The 23,680-nt window shown below is 35.1% G+C and overlaps 1 protein-coding gene across 4 annotated transcripts in view; it reads left to right on the top strand.

The window, feature by feature from the left end:
• Positions 1–20,932, top strand: part of ZNF148 (zinc finger protein 148) — a 120,237-nt gene extending 99,305 nt beyond the window's left edge. For all 4 annotated transcript variants that reach the window (XM_045903025.3, XM_054504237.2, XM_054504238.2 and 1 more), the window contains 2 exons: positions 13,937–14,055; positions 14,389–20,932. In XM_045903025.3, coding sequence (XP_045758981.1) covers positions 13,937–14,055; positions 14,389–15,987 — 1,718 coding nt within the window. In that variant the 3' untranslated portion in view covers positions 15,988–20,932. The remainder of the gene's footprint in view (positions 1–13,936; positions 14,056–14,388) is intronic.
• The last annotated feature ends 2,748 nt before the right edge of the window (positions 20,933–23,680 follow it).

Raw genomic sequence — 23,680 nt, 5'->3', positions numbered from 1 at the left:
TATCATCTAAAAAAACTGGTTAAACTGTACTAATTTCACATTAGTGTTTAGTACCAGACTGAAGCACTAAAAGAATTTAATTTACATCATATGGAAAGTAAATTACTTTTGGAAAATATTTTTAACATGTAACTTATTTGTATTTATTCTAATTATATAGAATGCAATTTGTCAGATTCATGCTTTGCAGCAATTAAAGTGCTGTTACCACATTATGTATTAAATAAATGGCACAATCTCAGTAAGCAAAGATCCTCATTAGCAGTGAATAATCTAAAAATCTAAAAGTCCATAATGAAATTCATAGGGACTTGGTACTATTAGAACAGATTCTATAAAAAAATTTTAGAAGTACTATTGTAAAAGTATTGTAGTTGCTACTAAGTTTTAAAGCAGTCAGGCAGTTTGCTTGTCAACATTTTTTGAAAGTTAACAGGAAATAGGAAAGAGAAGCATTTCTTATTTTGAAAAGCCAGAATCTTGGGCTTGCTATAAAATAAACCCGTCTCAAATTGGCCTAACCTATTTGGGGATTTAAGTTATCAGCCCCTACACTAAGTGCTCAGAAGAAAGGGTGAACCCTCTTTAAAAGACATTAACATTAACATCATCCAGAACCTTTACAATTTTTCATACATAGTGTTTTGCATTCAGTGCATACCAAATGATAGGACAGAATCACAGAAAGGTAAGAAGAAAAATAGAGACAATAAAAACAGTCTCTTGGGTGGCTGAGATAATAAGAGTTATTTGAAAAGGACTTTAAGTTTTATTTATTTTTAAAGATTTTATTATTTATTTGACAGAGAGAGCACAAGCAGGCGGAGTGGCAGGCAGAGGGAGAAGGAAAGCAAGCTCTCTCCCTGCTGAGCAGAGAGCCCGATGTGGGACTTGATCCCAGGACCCTGAGATCATGACCTGAGCTGAAGGCAGACGCTTAACTGACTGAGCCACCCAGGCGCCTCAGGACTTTACATTTTAAACTGTAACTAATATGTTTTAAGAAAATCATAGAAAAGGTATAGAAAATAGGTAAAAAGATGGAGAATTTTACCAGAGAATAGCAGTCCATAAAAAAAGAAAACGAAAATTCTAGAACTGAAAAAATAATTGATATACAGACTATATATAAGATAGGCTTAATGGAAGAATAGAGATAATGAAAGAGGAGGTTAGTGAAATAGAAGATATCACTAGAAAATATCACAGAGAGGGGAAGAAAGACATGGGCTATAACCTTTTTCAGCTGGGATATAGAAAGCGCTAGTCATAATAGAAAAAATAGACAAATTGGGTTACATTAATTTTAAGACTTTCTGTTCATTAAAGACTCCATTAAGAAAGTGAAAACTATGCCTGACATGTACAGAATTCTTACTAGTCTATTATGGAAAAGACAAGCTAATAGAAGAGTGGGCAGAACTCTTAAGCAGTCACTTAACACACATAAAGGTTATCCAGATGATTAGTAAGCATGGGAAGGGGTACTCAGTTTCATTAGCCATAAGGAAAATTACTTAAGATTGTAATCTGATACCATTTGAACACACCCCAGAATGGCTAAAATGAAAAATACACACCGTACAAAGTACTTACAAGGATGTGGATCACTTGGAACTCTTATGTACTGCTGGCAGGTATGTAAATTGAGACATCCACTCTAGGAAACTATCTGCCAAGGCTGCAAATAGACAAACCCTAGGATCTGTCATTTTCACTCTTAGTGTTATGCTTATATAGTGTACATATATTAACCACGAGGCAAGTACAAGAATGTTAAAGCAGCATTGGTATTAATAGCCCAAAATTCCATCAAGGATTGGATCAATAAATCCCAAGTACACTCCTATGATGGAATACTAAACATGATACTGTGGATAAATCTTAAAAGCATAACGTTGAGTATAGCCAGACACAAAAGAATACGTATTGTATGACTCCCATTCATTTGAAGCTCATAAACAAGGCAAAATGAATTATGCTCTAGGAATCAAGATAGTGATTATTGATTGAGAGGGGGTAGAAGTGCTTCTGTACTCATAATATTCTGTTTCTTGGGTGGGTTGCTATTTACACAGGTGTGTTCACCTTGAGAAAATTCATTAAACTGAATTTATATATTTGTATGCTTTTGTGTAGGTATATTACATCTCATTAAATCTGTTTTTAGAATATGATTAGGGGGGTGCCTGGGTGGCTCAGTTGTTAAGTGTCTGCCTTTGGTCCTGGGATCAAGCCCCGCATCGGGCTCCCTGCTCCATGGGAAGCCTGCTTCTCCCTCTCCCACTCCCCCTGCTTGTGTTCCCTCTCTCGCTGTGTCTCTCTCTGTCAAAATACGTGAAAAAAATATATATATGATTAGGGTATTTTCTGAGTACTTTTTTGTATGCTTTAAGATTTCCATAACAGTTTATTAAAAGGCAAAAACTAATCTTTGGTGTTAGGAGTCTAGATAGTGGTTATCTTTTGAGAGTTTGGTGACCAGGTGAGGCTTCATGAGGTGCTTAGAAAATGCTAGTAATGTTCTATTTCTTGATTATGGGTACTGGTTAAATGAGTCAGTGGACTTTGTGAAAATTCAGTGAGCTTTGATTATGATTACTTTCTCTGTGACTTTTATACTCCGGTAAAAAGTTTGCTTGCTGAAAATAAGAAAGGAAGGAAGAAAAAAATAATGGGAAGAGTTAGATAAAATCGACTGGGTGTTGGTAATTATTAAAGCTGAGGGATGGGTACATAAGTCCTCTTTATATTCTTCTCTACTTTTTGTGTATTTGAAAATATAATAATAATTAACATAAACTATAGGGACAGACAGCAGATACTCGGTTGCCTGAGAAGGAGTAATGGAATGACAAAGAAGGGTGAGAGGAAGGGATTATACAGAGTAGCAGGAAACTTTGTGGTTTTAGATGAATTCATTGTCTTGATTGTGGTGATGCTTTCAGAGGTGTATTCCTTTGTAAAAACTTACCAAATAGCCAAATAGTGTGGAAAAAAAAACAACAAGAAAACCTAGGTTCCAACTCCTGTTCTTTTCCTGTAGTTTCCTGACACTGACAGACACTTAGTACTTGCTAAATGAATTGATGAATGCCTGGGGTGCAACTTGCTATATTATTGGTCCACAGTTTGGGATTGCTTTGAGATAAACCATGAGGTAGATGTATTTGTTGCCAAGATGGCTTTTCTGGAGATGAAAGAATGCCACCAGGGTTTGTTCCTAGGCCTGATTTATTAGTACTGTGACTTTGGGCAAAAGTTTCCTAGCCTGGCAAATGGGGATAATGTACTTAATTGACAAGAATAGAGTTGATTTAAGTGTAAGAGTGCCCAGCAAGTGTTTGGCACATAGTAGGTGCTCAATAAAATGTTAAGACTGAATACATAAATAAGACAGGTGTTCTAGGTTGAAATGCATTTAAGATGACACTTAAAAAAATAATGGAGTACTTGAGACAGACTACTTCATGCTATGTTCCTAGAATTGTGGTGCTTGTTTGTTGTCTTTATTTAATTGACGGCTGAAATCAGAAAAGACAGCTGCTTGAAATTTCACTAATTCTGAGTCACACTATATCTGAGTTTTTGCTTAAAAGTTCTGTTTATGCTCCTTGCCCACGTTAGAGAGCACCTATACCGTATTTCTCAAATGCATTGTAGATGAAATAAAAGTGTAGTTGCAGTTAATATGAAAAGGCAAATCATTTTATTGCAACAGAATAAGAGACAATTGTAAGGGTGGGCGAAAAGTCAAAAGACCCTGATTAGGGCTCAGATCAGGAAAACAGATTTTAGTGATGAAAAAAGTATATATATATATATTTTTAAAGATTTTATTTCAGAGAGAGAAGGAGAGAATGAGCGAGAGAGCACAAGCAGGGCAAGCAGCAGAGGGAGAGGGAGCAGCAGGCTTCCTGCTGAGCAAGGAGCCCGATGCGGGGCTGGATTCCAGGACCCTGGGATGATGACCTGGGCCGAAGGCAGACACTCAACCGACTGACCCACCCAGGCGTCCTGAAAAAAGTATATTTTTGAGAGAATGGTTCTTCATCTTTTGATACCATAGTTAATTTTTTTTTTTAAAGGGAAGAAAGCTGATGGGCATTTGTCCGGTCTTATATGAAGATAATACCATAAATAAGAAAGAAAATAAGCTGATGATAGGTTTCTTTCTTTTTATGCAGTGCAGTATATGGGATTCAATGTAGAGTCAGTTGATTTGGTAACCTCTTATGTGTTTAATGTAATCTTCATTGTTGATCTTTTATTCTAGAGCACTTGTTTTCAGGAGGTAGCTGGAAAATGGGGGTTTATATTAAGTTCAAAATCAGATTAACGTGTTTACAAAGTTAAGGTAGTGTTTACTTAGCTCACTGTTGTTTAAAATCTATTTTACGTTTTTAGATTTTTTTTTTTTAAGATTTATTTATTTTCGAGAGAGAGCATGAACAGGAGGGGCAGAGGGAGAGAGAATCTCAAGCAGACTCCGCACTGAGTGTGGAGGCTGACACAGGGCTCAATCCAAGACCCTGAGATCATGACCTGAGTTGAAACCAAGAGTCAGATGCTTAACTGACTGTGGCACCCAGGCACCCCACATTTTGAGATTCTAACTTAAATTTCCTTTTGGTATTTTAATTTTGATTTTGTACTGCCTACATGTCATCATTGGGACATCAATTACTTAGTTCTAATATGCTTAGATACTATTACAAGCTGTGTATTGGATGCACAGTATACAACTGATAGAAAAATAAGGTGTGGAAATTGCCATAATTGTATTGTGTTGTTTATTTTTAGAATTAGGACAGTGTTTGTTTGTTTTTCTCGTGATTCCTAGACCAACTCGTACTTAAATCTTTAAAATTGTGAATCGGGTCTGCCTGGGATGTTGCTCTTACTGGAGGTGATTGATTATTTTTCAGTGTTGTCTACTTAATAAGGCAGAAGTCTAAAACTTAAGTCAAAAAACAGCTCCCCACCTGTCATTTGCTGTTTCATCTTAAGGAAACTAGACTTAAAAAATTATAGTGCAAATGTATAATTTCATAGCTCCACAAAAGAAAAGAAGCCTAGAGGAGATGAAAGAACTTTTTCTTAATTTTCTTTTGTGGGGGAAGGTGATGACCCCAACTTGTTATTTTTTTAAAAGGGCAAACATTGATAATGTTTCTTTCTTTCTTTTTTTTTTTTAAAGAGAGAGCGCAAGAGCAGGGTTGTGGGGTAGCAGTTGGGGGGGGGGTGGGCAGGCTGAGGGAGGGAGAGAATCTTAAGCAGGCTCCATGTTCTCACGACCCTGAGATCGTGATCTGAGCTGAAATCAACAATAGTCCGATGCTTAAGCTTAACCGACTGAGCCACTCATGCACCCCTGCCAGTTTCTGAAGTTGAAAATGGCAGGAGTTGAAGTTTCTCCCTGACCTCCATTCTAGGGAAAGAAAGCCATTCTATTCTACTGCAAAGGTTGGTTTTAAAACTTTGCTACCAAGAAAAATTACTTTTTCTGTTAGTTAACTTAAGACTTCTGGTTTTTGTTTTTCTTTTTGTCAGTTTGATTTAACTGACATGTCTTCATGCTACTGTGGCAGCTTCACAGTTTTTATGTAATGACCTAATTTACACTTCATTGTTTGTAGTTTAGTCTCAGATTATTTCCTATAGAATATAGTTTCCGGCATAGTACAGGCAGCTCTGCATCATGCATGTCTGTTAGCGGCATTTTTCGAATAGCAGTTGCTCACTTCATGTCCCTGTCATATTTTGGTAATTCTTGGAGTATTTCAGACTTTCTCATTATTATATTTGTTATGGTGATCAGTGATTACAATTTGCTGAAAGCTTAGATGATGGTTAGCGTTTTTTAGCAGTAATATGTTTTTAAATTAAGGGATGTGCTTTTTTTAGGCACAATGTTATTGCACACTTGATAGACTATAGTAGAGTATAAATACAGCTTTTATATGCACTGGAAAATTTAAAAATTCATTTGACTCATGTCATTGTGATATTTGCTTTATTGTGGTAGTCTGGAACTGAATCCTGCAGTATCTCTGAGGTATGCTCGTATATGCGTTCTTAGACTGATAAATGATCTTCATAACTTCCTAGAAGGACTGTATGCCAAAGATATATTTTCTAAATTCTCTAAAGTTTTAAGCAAATAACTGAGTATGTGATTACTAGCCCATGTATTTATTTCAATAATCCTCCATGTTTCCCTTTTCCAAAATTTATTGTCTAAGTTAAGGATTTTTTTTTTTTTAAACAAGTGATTTTATTATTTTTTAAAGGTTTTATTTGAGAGAAACATAGAGCACAAGCAGGGAAGAGAGCGAGAAGCAGAGGCCTTCTTTGAGCAGGGAGCCCGATGTGGGGCTCGGTCCCAGGACCCCTGAGATCATGACCTGAGCCGAAGGCAGACGCTTAACTGACTGAGCCACCCAGGCGCCCCTAAATTAAGGATGTTTTAAACATTTGGGATATATAGTCCAGCCAGTGGGTTGTAACTGTACTCAATATGTAAATATAATGATAATCATTTATTTATTAGCCTCTTCATTTCTATTTTTAATAACTAACATTTATTGAGCTATGAAAGTGTACCAGGTTTCATTTTTAAATTAGTTCCCACAGGTTATCTCATTTAACGTTTGGTTCTGAGGTATGTTTTATTAATACTTTTACTTTACAGATAAGAATATCAAGTCTTAAGAGTTTAAATAACATGCTCAATTTCTCACAGTTAAGAAATGCTGAGGACCAGCATTAAAACCCAGCTGGTCTGGCTTTAGAACCTGTATTTTTAAGTACCTATAATGCTTCTCACAATAGTGCCAGATCTTTTTTGGTTAGTGTAATACTTATTATTGTTGTAAATTTTGTTATACCTACCCTTTTTTATGATTTACTAAAGATGGATGATTCCTTCTGTTGTCCAGTATGTATTACTAGATAGGCCGTGTGAACTTTGTCATAGGTCAAGTATTATCATAAGTATTTTTGACCTAGATTTTATGAAGACTTCATTATTAAAATAATTGCCGCTCTCATCTGATTAATCAGAACAGTAGATACCATTTCTAGAGTATATAGCACTTTGCAATTCACTATCATTAACAGAAGTGGTTTGGGGGAGGAATTTTAGGAGAAAATGATCCTAGAGGAGAGAAACATGATAGTTCTAGGAACTACAAAAAGGCCACTTTGATTAGAGCTCAGAAAGTAAAGGGAGGAATTGTGAAGAAAGATCAGACATGAGAGAAAGGCAGGACCCAGTTTTTGTGTTTTCTGTTTTTTTAATTCTAAGAACAGTGGAAGGCCAGGGATAGTATTTAAAGATGATTAGATTTACTTACATTAACAAAATCTGGAAGTGGTATGGAATTGTAAGGAGACGAGGGTGGATCCCAGAGAGACTGCTATTAGGAGGATATTATAGAATAGTCTAGTCCAGGGTATGATAGTGTCTTGAATTTGATTGATGACAGTGGGAAATGGAAAGAAGTGGGGAGATCTCGCAGGTATTTAGTAGATAGAAACCTTTTAATTAGTTGAATATGGAGAGGAGATGAAGAAAAGTTGTGTGGGCCTCTGGGTTGTGAAACTAGATGGATAGGAGTGCCATTCATTATAAATAAGAAATCTGGGGAAGGATTGGCTGGGGCTTGAAGATCACAGGTTTAGTGTGGGGTATGATTTATCTGAGATCCCCAAGTGTTATTGAAGTGGATTGTTTGTTCAGTACACAGCTTGGATATGTGGATTTGGAGGTCAGATTTGAGTATAATTAAAGCTATGGAAGTAGATGAGTTTCCCCTCTTGCCAAGGAAAAGAAAGAAAAAGCAAAAAACTTAAGAAGCCTTGAGGAACTAAAATATACCATGGTTGGAGGGAGGAAGGTGAGCTGGGAAGAGCACCAAGAAGGAATAGTCGGAGAAGCTGCAGGAGCATGGCTGCCATAGAAGTTAAGGGGAAAATGAGTTTAAAAAAAAAAAAGAAAGGGATCACTTGAGTTGAATGCTGTTGAGAGGTCTACTAAGGTAACTGAAAAGATTTGCAGGATGTGATGTGCAAGTACCATTTTGATGAAGTAAGTGCAAAAGCCAGATTGGAATATTTGAAGAGGAAGCAGCATAGTTGAAACTGCTAACAATCAGATTAGTATATCAAGCCACAGTGGGCTAGTTTATGCATAAAGACTATGTCCTTATCACTTGTATATAATTTGCCACAGTAATTACCCATATATTAGAGTAAGAATTCTTACCCGTAAGTAGCTCAATGTGAACAGTGTTAAAATTACTAGAGAAAAACATCACAGTAGGAAGAATTTGTGGTCTCAGTGGGTAACAGAAGAGAAACCCCAGGCTTCTTGGGTATTGGAGATTACCATTAGTGGAACACCTTGTTTTTTCCTCCCCATGTTACTGCTTTCCTGAATTTTAAGTAGTATTTACAAACTTCTTGTTATTTTTCAAGTAAGCTTTTCTTCTTGATCTTAAAATCACTCAAATGCTATATAGGTTTTCTTTTTAGTAGAGGGGCCCTGGCCCTCAAAGGGAAAAACAATAAAGGGATTTTCTTCTAAAGAAATTTCATTTAAGTGTTTATTTTTCTTAGTGAAATACGTATCAGTCATTTTATTTTTTGTTTTTATTCAAAAAAAAAAAAAAACCCAAAGTACCAAAGTCAGGAATAAGATGTAGAGCACATTATCACTACTTTTTAATATAATGTTTGAGAATAGTAGCCAGCAAAAATACACAAAAATATTACAGGCAAAAAAACTATTTTTGCAACCAACATTATTTTATACTTGAAAAATCCGTGAGAGTCAACTGAAAAATTATTGCAAACTAATAAATTTAGTAAAGTAGAAAACCATATACTTTGTATACACCCACAGTAGAAGATAGAAGAAAACACCTTATATAATTATAGTATCAACAACAAGAAATATGGAAAATCCCATATGAAGAAATCATTAAAACACTGTTGAGGACAAGAAACCAAATTTGGGTAATTGGGAGGAGGGCATGTCCCCCTCCCTTTTTTGGTGAGAATGGTCAGCATCATAAAGGATATCTTTTTTGTAAGTTAACATAAACATTTCAGGCAGCACTCCCTTTCCCCCACCCCAAATACTAGACAAGATAATTCTGAAATAATATGGAAAGTGGGTAAACAAAACAAACTAGAAGAGCAATGATGGGGATTAGCTCTACCAGATGATAAAGTGTATAATAAAGTCATAAAACGTTTTCATTCTGGCTTATGATAGTCAGACCAGTGGAATAGAATAGAATTGAAGGTCTAGAAATAGACCCATGGAAATTATTAGCATATGATTTTGATGAAGACGTGATCACAAAAAGTAGAACTTCTCAGTAAATGGTGTTGGGAAAACTGATAGTCATCTGGACCTCAGGATGAACCCAAAATGTGTCAGATTTAATGTAAAAGATGAAACCGCAAATGGGTCTTGAAAATATGGGCAGATTCTCTACATCCATGCTATAACATTTGTGATTGTCTTTTTTATTTTAACTATCTTACTGGGTGTGAAGTGGTATCTCATTGTGGTCTTGATTTGCGTTACCCTAATGAGTAATAATGTTGAGCATCTTTTCATGTACTTATTGGCTATTTGCATATCTTCAGAGAAATGTCTATTCAGATCCATTGCCTATTCTTAGATTATTTGTCTCTTTAACGTAAGTGTTCATTTCATAAACTGGATGTACATACCTTGTCAGATATATAATTTGCAAATAATTTACCCCATTCCCTAGGCTATCTTTTCACTTAAAAAAAAAATAACATGGAAGTTTATCATTTTCATCATGTTTAAGCATAGAATTTAGTGGCACGAAGTGCATTTACAGTATTGTGTGACCAAGTAAAACCTCTAACCATTAAACAGTGTAACTCCTTTCCTCCCTCTCCCAGTCTCCAGTAACCTCTATTCTACTTTTATCTCTCTGAATTTGCCTGCTCCAGGTACCTCATCTAAGTGGAATCATTCAGTATTTGTCCTTTTCATGTCTGGCTGCTTTCATTTAGCATAATTTCTTCAAGGCTCATCCATGTTGTAGCATGTATCAGAATTTTTATGAATGAATAATATATCATTGTATGTATATATCACATTTTATTTATGCATTCATCTGCTGATGGACACTGGGTTGTTTCCATCTTTTGGGTGTTGTGAATACTGCTTCTGTGAGCATTGGGGTACAAGTACCTGTTTGAGTGAGTCCCTGTTTTCTCTTGAGTATGTACATAGGAGTAGAATTGTTGGGTCATATAGTAGTAATTCTATGTTTAACATTTTGAGGAGCTGCCAGACTATTTCCCACAGCAGCTACTTTTCTTCCTTTTTACTTTCTTGATAGTGTTTTTTTTTTAAGATTTTATTTATTTGTTTGACAGAGAGAGAGAGCACAAGCAGGGGGAGTGGCAGGCAGAGGCAGAGGAGAAGCAGCCTCCCCGCAGAGCAGGGGGAGCCCGATGTGGGACTCAATCCCAGGACCCCGGGATCATGACCCGAGCCAAAGACAGTTGCTTAACCAACTGAGCCACCCAGGTGCTCAAAGAACAAACGTTTTTAATTTTTATGAACTACATTGTATTTTTTGTTTGGTTGGTTGGACTTTTGGTGTCATGTCTAAGAAATCATTGCCTAATCCAGGGTCAGGATATTTCTATGCTTGCTTCTAAATGTTTTATAGTTTTAGTTCTCACATTTAGGCCTATGATCTATTTTGAGTTAAGTTTTGTATATGGTTGAGGTGTAGGGGGTCCAACTCTGTTCTTTTACATGTGGGTATCAAATTTGCCCCAGCATCATTGTTGAAAAGAGTATTTTTCCCCCATTGAAGTGTATCGGCACCTATGTTGAAAATCAGTTGACCATAAATGTAAAGGTTTATTTCTGAACTCTCAATTCTGTTCTTTGATATATATGTCTATCCTTATGCCATTACCGCCTATCTTCCTAATTACTGTAGCTTTGTGGGTAGGTTTTGAAATTAGGAAGTGTGAGTCTTAGTTTTTCTTTTTCAAGATTGTTTTGGCTATTCTGTATCCCTTGCATTTCCAAATGAATTTTAGGATTAGGTTCTCAATTTCTGCTTTGAAATCTATAGATCTACTTGGAGAGTATGAACCATCTTAAACAATACTGAGTTTACTAGTCCATGAATATTATGCAGAATTAATTGAATTCTAATCAGTTCACTAATTTTCTCCTCTATCCTATACTACTTTTGAAAAATGACTGTAACTTCTGACCTTGATAAGCTCTATCATCTACATTCTCTATTTCAAAATATGGAAGTATTATTTACTTTTTTCTAAAATATAACCTGTACTCTCCCTTTTCATCGTAGGTCCTCTGAGATCTTGTTCTTTTGATTATTAACCATAATATTTCAGTTTAATCTAGTATTTCATTTCTCTTCTTCACTGGCTCCTTCCTTTCTGGCTTCAGATAAATCAGTTTCCCCATCCTTATCAATACTTGCTCTCTTGAATGGATTGCCTCCTAATTATTACTTCTCATCTCCTTTTCTTCATTTCTTTCACTCCCCAAATTTCTTAATAAGTGGTCTTCTTAAAAAAAGAAAAGAAAAGAAAAAGAAAGTTGCATTCTAAACAGAAAAAAAAAAAAAGTGTTTTTTTTTTACCAGCTTCCATTGCTTCATTAGTTATTCACTTACTAACCCTTTGGCCAAGTGCCTTAACTTTTCTGGACTTCAGTATTTTTTTGTGAAATAAGTGAATTGGTCTTGATTAATTATGTTAAGCTCTCATTCTAGCCTCTGAACGCTTGGAGTTCTTACTTAAAACCCCAGTATACAGACGTGGAACTATTCTGTCCTGAAATCTAGGTGGATGCTTAGAGCCATTTGCCACACCAACATCAGCCTTTGGGGTCTCTGTGGTTCTTTTAGCCCTAAAATTTGGTAACTCCATAGCAATTACAGAAGTCACTTTTTTTTTTTTTTTTTAAACAGAAGTTACATTCTTGAAAGTTTCAAGTAATTGTCACCAAATTAAATTCTCAGGCACCATTTCTCCTGGACATTTTATAGTAACTAAATTCTTAGTTTCTTTGTTATTTTCCACTACATTTTCTTTCTTTGGCTTTAATCACATACACAGTCTCTTTAAAAGTGTATTCACTTTAAATTCTAACACTTGCAAGAAGCTTTTCCAAATCATACCAGCTCAGTAACATTTTTCCCAGTAATAATCCACTGTAATAATCATTTATGCCATTCATTTGGCATTTAAAAATTGTACAAAGTATTTTGAGCTATGTAAAGATAATTTTTGACTCAGATTTGGAGCAAGAGAAATGTGATCTAGTTGAATAGAGATGTACAAAATAATTACTGAGATGACAGTGATAGTAATGAGTGCTATAGAAGAGGCTCAGATGAAGTTCTGTGGAAATTTAGAAACGATACTTTTCCCCTGGAAGAGTAGGGCAAAGGATCCCAGAGGATATGGGTTGGGACTTGAAGGAAATGTGGCACCTTGAACACAAAGAGGTGGGCATTTTCTTTTTTTAATTTTATTTATTTCTTTTAGAGAGTTTATTGGGGGGTGGGGAGGGGTGGGCAGAGGGAGAGGAGAGAGAATCTCAAGCAGACTCTGCATTGAGCACGGAGCCCGCAGTGGGGCTCGATCCCACGGCCCTGAGATCATGACCTGAGCCGAAATCAAGAGTCGGATGCTCAACCGACTGAGTCACCCAGGTGCCCCTAGGTGGGCATTCTTGACTGAAGGAGCAGTGTGAATCTGCGGCAGAGGTAGAAAAGCACAAGATGGTAGGTATATTGATTTGCCTGGAAGAAAAGTTTTAAGAAGAGAGGTAGTGAGATCTAATGTTGTACAGGTAAACCAGAGCTGGACGTAGTTTTATTAGTTGTCTCTTTATAATGTGTGTATCTTGTTTTCCCAATAACATTATAAGCTCTGTGAAGCCAAGTAACGAATCTTACACTTTTAACCTCTACAGCAGGGCTATGGGTAGAGGGCAAGTATTCAGTAAGATTTTGTTGAATGTATGTAACGGTAGCTTCCCAGAAAAGTATTATTCAAGAGAACTTACTGTCACACCCTTCTGTTTACTGTGGTTTTATCAGTAAAAACTATTTTAGATCTCCACAGTAATGGTTCCTTATAGCTAATCAGTCCTTATGAAACTTTAAAAATAAAAAGGAGGGGATCGGGCAGGAGTTGTGTGTCTGATTAGCAGTACTCAGTTTGATTCATTCCCCAAAAGGACATGAGTAGTGCTGGTTTGAGTTGAGAAAAAGGATCAGTATAAACAAACCTTTTGAAACTTAGTCTCTAATTTAAGTTCTTTTTATGTTTTAATAAATTAGATTTTTAAGAATATTTCCTAGGATTCAGATTTCATTTAACCACAAATATTTGTTGAAAAGAAGTGAAGAATTGAAAAGGTGTACCCAGGAATTGTGTTGGACTATATATGGGTAACATTTTCTTTTTTCAAAAACTTTTCTCAAGTATTATTTGGTATGACTGAATAAAAAAGATAAAAAGCATCAGCTACTCTACTGAAACAGGTTCACATTGCTGTAAGTTCCTGGTACTCCTGGTCTCCTTGGATTGGAAAGAGTATGTTACGTACACACATAATAGAAAGGTAGGGAAATTGAGTATGCCTGCCTTCAGCCTTTTCTTTCCAATGGCATATGCCAATCTTTTATTTTTGTAGAGCAAAATATTTTTTGCAAATTAAATTGGAAGTTATATTTAATATAGGAGCAGAGTTTTTATCATTTAAAAAGAGCAAAGTATGACAGTTTTTAAGAGCCATTTATGTAGAGATTCTTGTAAAGTAATTCATTATTTTACAATATTTGTTTTGTTTTAAACTTTCTGTATCATGTACTAGGTGAAAAACCATTTCGCTGTGATGAATGTGGTATGAGATTCATACAAAAATATCACATGGAAAGGCATAAGAGAACTCATAGTGGAGAAAAACCTTACCAGTGTGAATACTGTTTACAGGTAAGGGGTGGTTTGAAATGTTTGTTTTTGGGGTTTTTTTTTTTTTAAATCACTTTGTTGCAGTATGATTGATATTGAAATTCTTCTAATTAAATTATAAGATAATTCTATTAAACTAAATTAGAAAATGTTACTAGAACTGTTTGAAGAACTCCCAGCTGCTGCTGATTAGACTTACAATAGACACCTGGCTCAACAAATTAGTATGGAATTGCTTATATTATTATACTTCTATCTGTCTTTATATTAATTCCTTTTTTCTTTTCTTTTCTTGCTTGACGAAAAAACACAAATTAAAACAAAAAACTGACTGCCAAAATCTGAATTTGACAGTATTTTTCCAGAACAGATCGTGTATTGAAACATAAACGTATGTGCCATGAAAATCATGACAAAAAACTAAACAGATGTGCCATCAAAGGTGGCCTTCTGACATCTGAGGAAGATTCTGGCTTTTCTACATCACCAAAAGATAGCTCACTGCCAAAAAAGAAAAGGCAGAAAACTGAGAAAAAATCATCTGGGATGGACAAAGAGAGTGCTTTGGACAAATCTGACCTGAAGAAAGACAAAAATGATTACTTGCCTCTTTATTCTTCAAGTACTAAAGTAAAAGATGAGTATATGGTAGCGGAGTATGCTGTTGAAATGCCACATTCGTCAGTTGGGGGATCGCATTTAGAAGATGCATCAGGAGAAATACATCCACCTAAGTTGGTTCTCAAAAAAATTAACAGTAAGAGAAGTCTGAAACAGCCACTGGAGCAAAATCAAACAATTTCGCCTTTATCCACATATGAAGAGAGCAAAGTTTCAAAGTATGCTTTTGAACTTGTGGATAAACAAGCTTTACTGGACTCAGAAGGCAATGCTGACATCGATCAGGTTGATAATTTGCAGGAGGGGCCCAGTAAACCTGTGCACAGTAGCACTAATTATGATGATGCCATGCAGTTTTTGAAGAAGAAGCGGTATCTTCAAGCAGCAAGTAACAATAGTAGGGAATATGCGCTGAATGTGGGTACCATAGCTTCTCAGCCTTCCGTGACACAAGCGGCTGTGGCAAGTGTCATTGATGAAAGTACCACAGCGTCCATACTAGATTCACAGGCATTGAATGTGGAGATTAAGAGTAACCACGACAAAAATGTTATTCCAGATGAGGTACTGCAGACTCTCTTGGATCATTACTCCCACAAAGCCAATGGACAGCATGAGATATCATTCAGTGTTGCGGACACTGAGGTGACTTCTAGCATATCAATAAATTCTTCAGAAGTACCCGAGGTCACCCAGGCAGAGAATGTTGGATCAAGCTCCCAAGCATCCTCATCAGATAAAGCCAACATGTTGCAGGAATACTCAAAGTTTCTGCAGCAGGCTTTGGACAGAACTAGCCAAAATGATGCCTATTTGAATAGCCCGAGCCTTAACTTTGTGACTGATAACCAGACCCTTCCAAATCAGCCAGCATTCTCTTCCATAGACAAGCAAGTCTATGCAGCCATGCCCATCAACAGCTTTCGATCAGGAATGAATTCTCCACTAAGAACAACTCCAGATAAGTCCCACTTTGGACTAATAGTTGGTGATTCACAGCACTCGTTTCCCTTTTCAGGTGATGAGACAAACCATGCTTCTGCCACGTCAACACAGGACTTTTTGGATCAAGTGACTTCTCAGAAAAAAGCTGAGGCTCAGCCTGTCCACCAAGCTTACCAAATGAGCTCCTTCGAACAGCCCTTCCGTGCTCCGTATCATGGATCAAGAGCTGGAATAGCTACTCAGTTTAGCACTGCCAACGGACAGGTGAACCTCCGGGGACCAGGGACAAGTGCTGAATTTCCAGAATTCCCCTTGGTGAATGTAAATGATAACAGAGCTGGGATGACGTCTTCACCTGACGCCACAACCAGCCAGACGTTCGGCTAAGCAGATGTGTAAATAATACTGGCACTTTAGAACAGATTGATCAAGAGTGGGGTTACTCTGTGTAAAATGGAGTGCTGTACAGACTTAAGAGCAATGCGTTATAACAAGTTAAGCTGATAGGAATAGCACGATAATCCAATAACTGCATTTTGTTTGGTTAGTCAGCATTCTTTGAACTGCCTTACATGTTGTCACCTTTATAGAAGCAATGCATTACTTGTTTTAGAACAGAAACTTGCTATTCCACCTACACCGAGTTTAAAAGGAAAAAAAAGACTTTCGCACACTCGTTTCCTAACCGATAACGTTGTACATTCTGAGGAGATTAGTAATTGTGTGAAATTTACTCATACTGTTTCTAAGTTTTTCAGCATAGTCATTGCACTTCAGCAGGGAATCTGAGTATACTTTACAGACAGAGTGAACTTAAAAGTTTAAATGTCAAGAGATTATGGCTTAAATAAATTAGTGTGTCCTATAGGGGGGAAAAAAGAAACCAAGAAACCACCTTTTAAAAAGAATGATATGCCATATACCCTTGATTTTCATTTTGCATTATATTGACATGGTTTTTTTTTTTTTTTGAGAAAAAAAGTAATAAAAATCTGATAGTCTAAGACTCCACTATTTAAAGGCCTAATTACTTTTAAAATATGCATACTTTCAAAACTTTTACCAAAATACGTAACTGTTGAAGCATTCACTTCTCTATGGAAGTATGCATATTGGTGTCAGTTTCTTTGTACAGTTGTACTTAGATATTTTTTATGATTTTTCATGTGCAGGTATCAAGGTTTTGAAGTTTTAGTAAAAAGATATTCTGTAGATTACATTCCCAAGAACATAATGCTTACACAAAATGTATATTCCACGTTTTAAAGCTTAATTGTATTTTACTTTACATATACACTTCAGTTAACATAGAGCACTTAGAATCTATTTGGTATTTTTGATTTCTCAAAGTAAAAAAAAAAATTAGATTTTTAGGTTTGATATGGTTGTGTCATAATCATCTCATAATTGACTATTTTAATTTTTGGCAATAAAAGGAAATTGGGTATCTTTGGAACTGTAAAACCTGGTTTAATCCTTCTCTTTCTAGAATCTTGATAGATTGGATAATTAAACAGTATCCAGAGAAACTAAAGAAATGGGCATTTTAATTGCTTATTTTATCTTGAATTACTTTTTAATGAACACTGCTCATTACAATTTTACAAACCAAAAGTGTTTACTAATTCTAGTAACTACAATTTCTTTTTCAGCTAGATGAGTGATCGGAAACTTTTTGTTGCATTTCAAAATCTAAATAAACTACAGACTTTATCCTTATACCACGAATGTTTTTTTTTTTTATACTTTGTCTTAAAATAATACAGCATGGTACAATAAATAGTGCTTTTATATAAACACGTATATATACTTTTCTAAAAAATGACGGTTTGAGTTACACATGGACAGTTTTAATTTTTGGAAAATAACATTAGTTCTATTGATATTACTGTGCTCTTTAATTTGTTCCAACTTTTTATTTTAATTTCCAACAACTTTGTCACAATGCACATTCTGATGTAGCACCAGTGATAATCTAAAATTAATATCCTTGGAAGGTAAAACTTTACTGTTGCTAATTTCCACTTTAACTTTTATATTGGCCCTATAGATCTGCAGTCTTTATTTCAGTATAGAATGTTATACGTTTAAATTATTTTTTCTTTTATTTAATGTTATCCGAAGAGTGTTCTCATAAAGAAAGGGAACAAAGAAAATATCCACCCTTAACATCTTTTACATTTATTTTGAATATTTTGGTGTTTTATGATAATGAGTATAAATTATGTTTAATGTGGTTTCTCTGTACTTTGGTTATTAAGCTTTGCTTGAAATATTAATTTTCCTATTTGACAGCTTTCTTTGCTGCCAGATTTTTCAAGAATTTTAGACTTCTTTGAAGTAGATATTTAAGTTCTGCCATTATTGACTTTTAAGAATGGTGTGTGTTGTGTTACACATCACACAATTGCAAGAAGGCTTTGTTCAAGTGAGATGTTAAAGATGGAACTGTGCTCATCCTATTCAGGCATTTGTATTTTTCTCATACTACTATTTGATAATAGGCATTTATTTCCTGAGTTGGTTTTTTATTTTGAGCCTGATCAAAAATTTTGTTCTATTAACAGCTTTGATGTAGTTCTTGGTACAGTATACAGTTTGTTTGTTTTAACATCACCGGCACAGTTTTTAGAATGGGACTCTACTGCTGAGCAGTTAGGGTAAGCTAAGGAAGGAAGGCCTTTGCAAATGGTAGTTATGCAAGCAGAAATTCAGGTGTTGCATTCCTGTCTTCAACACATTTCTTTAAATCTACATAATGGCAGACTTTTCTACCACATTGTAAGCATTTTTGAGAAAAGTGATACTTCAGCATAACTTACTGACTCACCATTTAAGTTTAGTACTCATCGCTCTCTTAACTGTGAAATTCTAAATGCCTACCAGAGTTACCTTGTATTATCATCATATGATAAACATCTCAGCAGTTTGGGTTTCCCCACTTGGGTGTAGAAAGTTACTTCATTTCTATCCGGGCATTAATAGTAAAAGTAAGTAGCCTTTTGTGCTACTGTAGATCGGAATATTGAGGATATGAGATACCATTTTGCAATTTGTGTTTCTCATTTCTCTCAGTGAGCAAATTGTTCTATTAAAATATGCTCTTATGCCGTTGAACTTTTTGGTCTTTGTGAGTAAGGTATGCTTTTTTCACTTAGGACCTACTCTCACGTTTAAAGATTGGAAACAGATTGTGTTAGATGAGGTAATACCTGTTGAACATCTTCTAAAAGCCTTTTTTTTTTTTTTTTAACATCTTATTGTACACATATTTCATTTGGTTCGGAATATTTGAGTGGCTCTTAAATCTTTTGGATCTACTTGCAGATCTTCTACTTGATACCGTAGAAACCCATCCTTTTAGCTCTGGCTAAGGACTATCAGTGGTCGGGTAATTTTCCCTTGCTGAGAGGCAAAAAAGGTCTTGTGCTCAGGGTAGGCTTTCATTTCCACAGGGGAGAGAAACTTGCAAAGTGCCAGCTAGATTAGATCTTTTGCCACTTCCTTCATTTTATCAATTTGAGTTTTTAAAGGGCTGTTAAAAAAAAAAAAAAAAAAGCCGGGAAACTTTAAAAGTAGGCATTACTGTAGTACTACATTTCTTAGACATAGAACATCTTAAACTAGAACTTGTTTTTTCACAGTATAATTACTTGAAGAAGCACTATTATAATCAATGAGAAACTTTTTGACACTGCAATTTAATTTAAACCTTTTCCGTTTCAAATTGCTTTATTTCAGGGAAATAATTTTCCAGTTGTTTTTGCTATATTCTGCAAATAAAACCGTATGTTTCCTTTTTTCACTTAAACTTTGGTAGGAAACAAAACTAAAGCAGACAAACATTTCTTGTTGTGTTTGTTGCTTTCTTTAATCCAATGGATAAAAAAGTAAAACCCTGTAAACATTATTTTATTTTTTTATGCAATACCATGCTGTAAATACGGTTCATCAAATAAGGATGTACCTATGATTGAATCTTTAATTCTGCACAGTTAGAGTTTATATATAAACGTGTCTTGACAATCAAGGACTTTTATGTGAGTCTTCCTTTATGATGTTTATTAATGTTATGCATTCCATTTGTTTTGAAGTGAGTACCAATGTGCTAATTTGTATTGTCTGAAAGTATGTAATGTTTTTACAGCTTGTTTTTAAGAATCTGTAAATATGTACAAACAAATCATAACTGCTTTATGTTAGAAGGCATATGATGTTGTACTGTATGTAAGCAATAATACATAGCAGTGCTAACTTTACAAGTAGCATCAGGAAAGTTCTAAAAACATTTCAGAGTTATTATCCTTATTTCATTTAATAATGATTATCTTTAATCAGTTTTTATAAGCAAATTCCATTGTTCCTCCTATTGGAACATAACACTGTTTACACAGCATAATTGAAGTTGCAGGGGAGACAGGCTAAATCTGACTTCATCTGTACTCACTTTCACTAAGCATTGAATGGCCTTACCACTCTTCTGCAAGATGGAGGAAGACCGCAAAACTTAGTGCCCATCACACTGAAGGAAGGGGGTGTGTTGTTTTGTTTTGTTTTTTTTCCTGCTTCTGTACTGCTACCTAACTTTGTGGTTTGCTTTGGATTTTAATATTTGTTTCTGTTTTAGATTCAAGCCCATTAAGTTTTGAGGTGACTTCAGCTCCATTGTGAAATAGTTCTCTTCATATTTCATAGCTACATTTCAATAATTCTAAACTACTTTCTACTTTGATTTTTAGATACTTATTTTTCGAGCTTGATTTCTCAGCTGATCAGATGAATTTATTCAACTTCAATACAAAGAAAGACAAACCTATTGTAGTTTGAATCGAGTAGATATTATACTGTACAGAACAGCTATTTGAACACACACATCACTGCTTTAGAAATAAAACCGCCAATTTATAAATGTATATGACCTACATTTTATAGGAGAAATGTTTTTAAATGCTAGTCATTTATATAATAATGTGCTTTGAAGGATTTGCTAGTCCACTTCTGTCACTTTTTAGTACACTGGTATCTTTTATATGTAATGTATGCTTTTTATTATTGTAGCAAAGCATTTCAGTAGAACGAATTTTGCAACAATATGGGGGAAATTTTTCATTGTTGGATTTGAATTATACTGGATTTTATCTGTGTAGTCTTGTCTTTATTTTAATGCTGTCTGGAAGGGAACTTGGTATCCAAATAAAGCAGGTAACCTCATTTTACTTCAAGGGCATACTGTGTAGTGCTGAATTTAATCTGGAAATCTGATGATTTTGAAAAGAAAAACACGTTTATAAAAATTGTACAGAAGAAATTAAATGTGTGATGGAAATCCTGATGGTGGAGCACGTTGAATTTTCTGATACATAGTGTTATTTTCCTGGGATCCCCTATGGCTTCTTTGTATTTCAACTAATAAAGGAAAAAACCCTGTCATTAAAACTGGTAGGATAATAGGATATTCTGATTATACAGTATTACTTTTCCTATCCCATTTTCTGACCCTTTCTCAGTCACTGTAAATTTTTATTTTCTATTTCCTATTGATAATTAAACATGTACATAATATAGACACTGTTGTGTAAAACTGAATGAATTGGGTTGTTATGCTTGAATGGGTAAATGGAAATATTATGGATACTGAGAATTCTTAATGTCAGAACAAATTTCCAGGAGAAAGGCATCATATGTCCTGGGAAGGTCACAGCAGCTGTTTCTTCAACTCCCTGGGTTATCTGTGTGAAAGAATCAACTCTAAACTCAGTATCTTCTACAAGTGGGTCTTTCCTTCCCCACCTCCCCCCAAATACATGAGCATTAAATTTCAAAATCTACTCAGGTGAAAATTGCTTTGCAATGGAACTTATCACATTGAAATTTTCACTGTTAAAGATACTTGTGATATTTTTAAATACAAACTTTCACATCAGTAGTCAGCAGCCTGACAATTGAAATCTGGTAAGTCAGTGTGTTTTAAAATATGTCTTACCCTCCAAATCGAATTGTTTTTAAACAGTCGGGAGGACTTGTTTGTTTGTTTAAATGCATTTTTTAATTGTCACTGTAAAAATAAAATCTTGCTTGACCCCATATTATGACATGAATGAATTGCTGAGCCTTTATAATACAATGGAAGCTCATTTCATGCATAGTTATGGAACATAGACATGTTCTTTAAACTGACGTATTCATTAAGTGGTTTAGTGAGTTTCACAGCTTCTGACATTGTCATGTAGTTAACCTTGCCACTTGGGGGTTTATAATACCATTTTATGTATTGTGATACTAAAGGAACCTGTTTTGTTTTATTTTTAATTGGATTATTAGACTATATTTGCAAATTCTGCATTTTAAATGTGGACACTTGGCTGTTTGAAAAATAAAAAAAAATACAGAATACAGTTTTATGAATAATTTTACTAGCTGAATTTTTCACAATATTCTGAACCAAATAACTTAAATGACAAATATTTAAAAACTGGTGCATAGATTTATATTAAAAAGATAAAGGGATGTCTATATGGAATTAACAGTTTTACACACAAATTGGGTAATAATTAGCAGGGCCTTGACGGTATGTAGTTTTGTGTAGAATGTATTAAGCAGTTCTAAAATTCAGGAGTCAAATGTATATCGGATGACTCTGATATTTGACACTTGAAATATGTTTAACATGGGGTTAAAAATTACATGATTTTTTTTCTTTATAGGTAAGATTCTTTTAACCCGTTATAGGTGGGGCTTGGGGTTTTTTGCCCCATTAGTGAAGATAGTTTTGTTTTTATCCATTTGCCACCTTGCCAGTCCCCTGTCTTGTGACCGGTGGGACACATTGTAAGAAAGCTGTCTGTGATCAGGAGTACAGTCCAGGTTCTTGGGACAAATATAAGCAAATTGGCCTTTGCAGAGAGATTAATCCTAGGACCCTGGCTTTATTAGCATGGTGCTTTAAGTAATGATACATAATACCACTGATAGTCTATTGATCCATTTCCTAGATCTCTGTTCTTGAATGATTAGAAATGGTAGGGAGAAGGGTGGGGAGATAACTCTACATGATGCTTCTACCTTTTCAAGATTACAAAAAAATGAAGTCACTTGAATTAATGCGTTGTCATTGAGTCTTACTTGACAATTTATCATGCACAAAAGGAGTATGAAGATTTTTATGACTATATGTTTGGATAGAAATTTAATTTTTTTTTTTTCAGACTGCTGGCTATCCTGTCCCTCACCCTCACCCTCACCCTCACCCCCACCCCCACCCCCACCCGTGATCCTGATAAGGTATTAGGATAAATTATATCCATTTGGTGGATAAAAATCAATGGAGCAGAAAAGTTTAAGTGAACTGAAGGTAAAATTTTGGGTCTCAAAATTAGTTCTTTTTGTCATTTTTCTAATGTCTTTAAAAGGACATTTTATGCACACACCCATGCAGATGTATATGCGTATGTGTGAGAGCTAGCATGTGAAAAGTGGTACTGTAAGTGAGAATGACCATTTTCAAAGTGATTTTCTACTTTGAAAACTCAAAGTAGAAAAAACGGAAAACAAGTTTAGAAATGGACTTAAATGGTAAAATGGGGAACATTTTGAGTTTTTGCATCTTTACCCATTTATTCAGATGAACTTTTAAAATCATAACTTAATTTCCCCTAGCTTCTCCCATTCTTAATGAGATTCTGAAACTGATGCTTGTGTCAAGATGGTGAAGGGAGCTAAAGAAATGCATTATCTGTGATAGTAATTACGTTTCTAATGATGTGAATTCTTACTTGCTGGGGTCTAGTATTCATTGAGCATCGATCACCTGCTAAGTAACAAGCATTGTCCTGGATGCAAATAAGAGACGGTTGAGGATACTAACGTCTTTATTTGAGCATCTGAAAGGTATTTATAGTGGTATCAGTTGCAGGGTGCAGTGTTGTACTTTAGATTATGAAAGCAGATATTGAGTGTTAAGATGTGTTGGGTGTTGTGCTGAGTAACATACCTCATTCCTCACCAAATGGGTAAGTAGATTAGGATAGATTTCTAGAAAACATAATTTTAATAAATTGCAGAAGATAGAAAATATATACAG

This window comes from Mirounga angustirostris, unplaced genomic scaffold, assembly GCF_029215605.1.
Source record: "Mirounga angustirostris isolate CCGP_5_RB_7025 unplaced genomic scaffold, mMirAng1.0.hap1 SCAF_1, whole genome shotgun sequence".
NCBI classification, from domain to species: domain Eukaryota; kingdom Metazoa; phylum Chordata; class Mammalia; order Carnivora; family Phocidae; genus Mirounga; species Mirounga angustirostris.
This window is presented reverse-complemented; position numbering and strand designations above follow the sequence as displayed.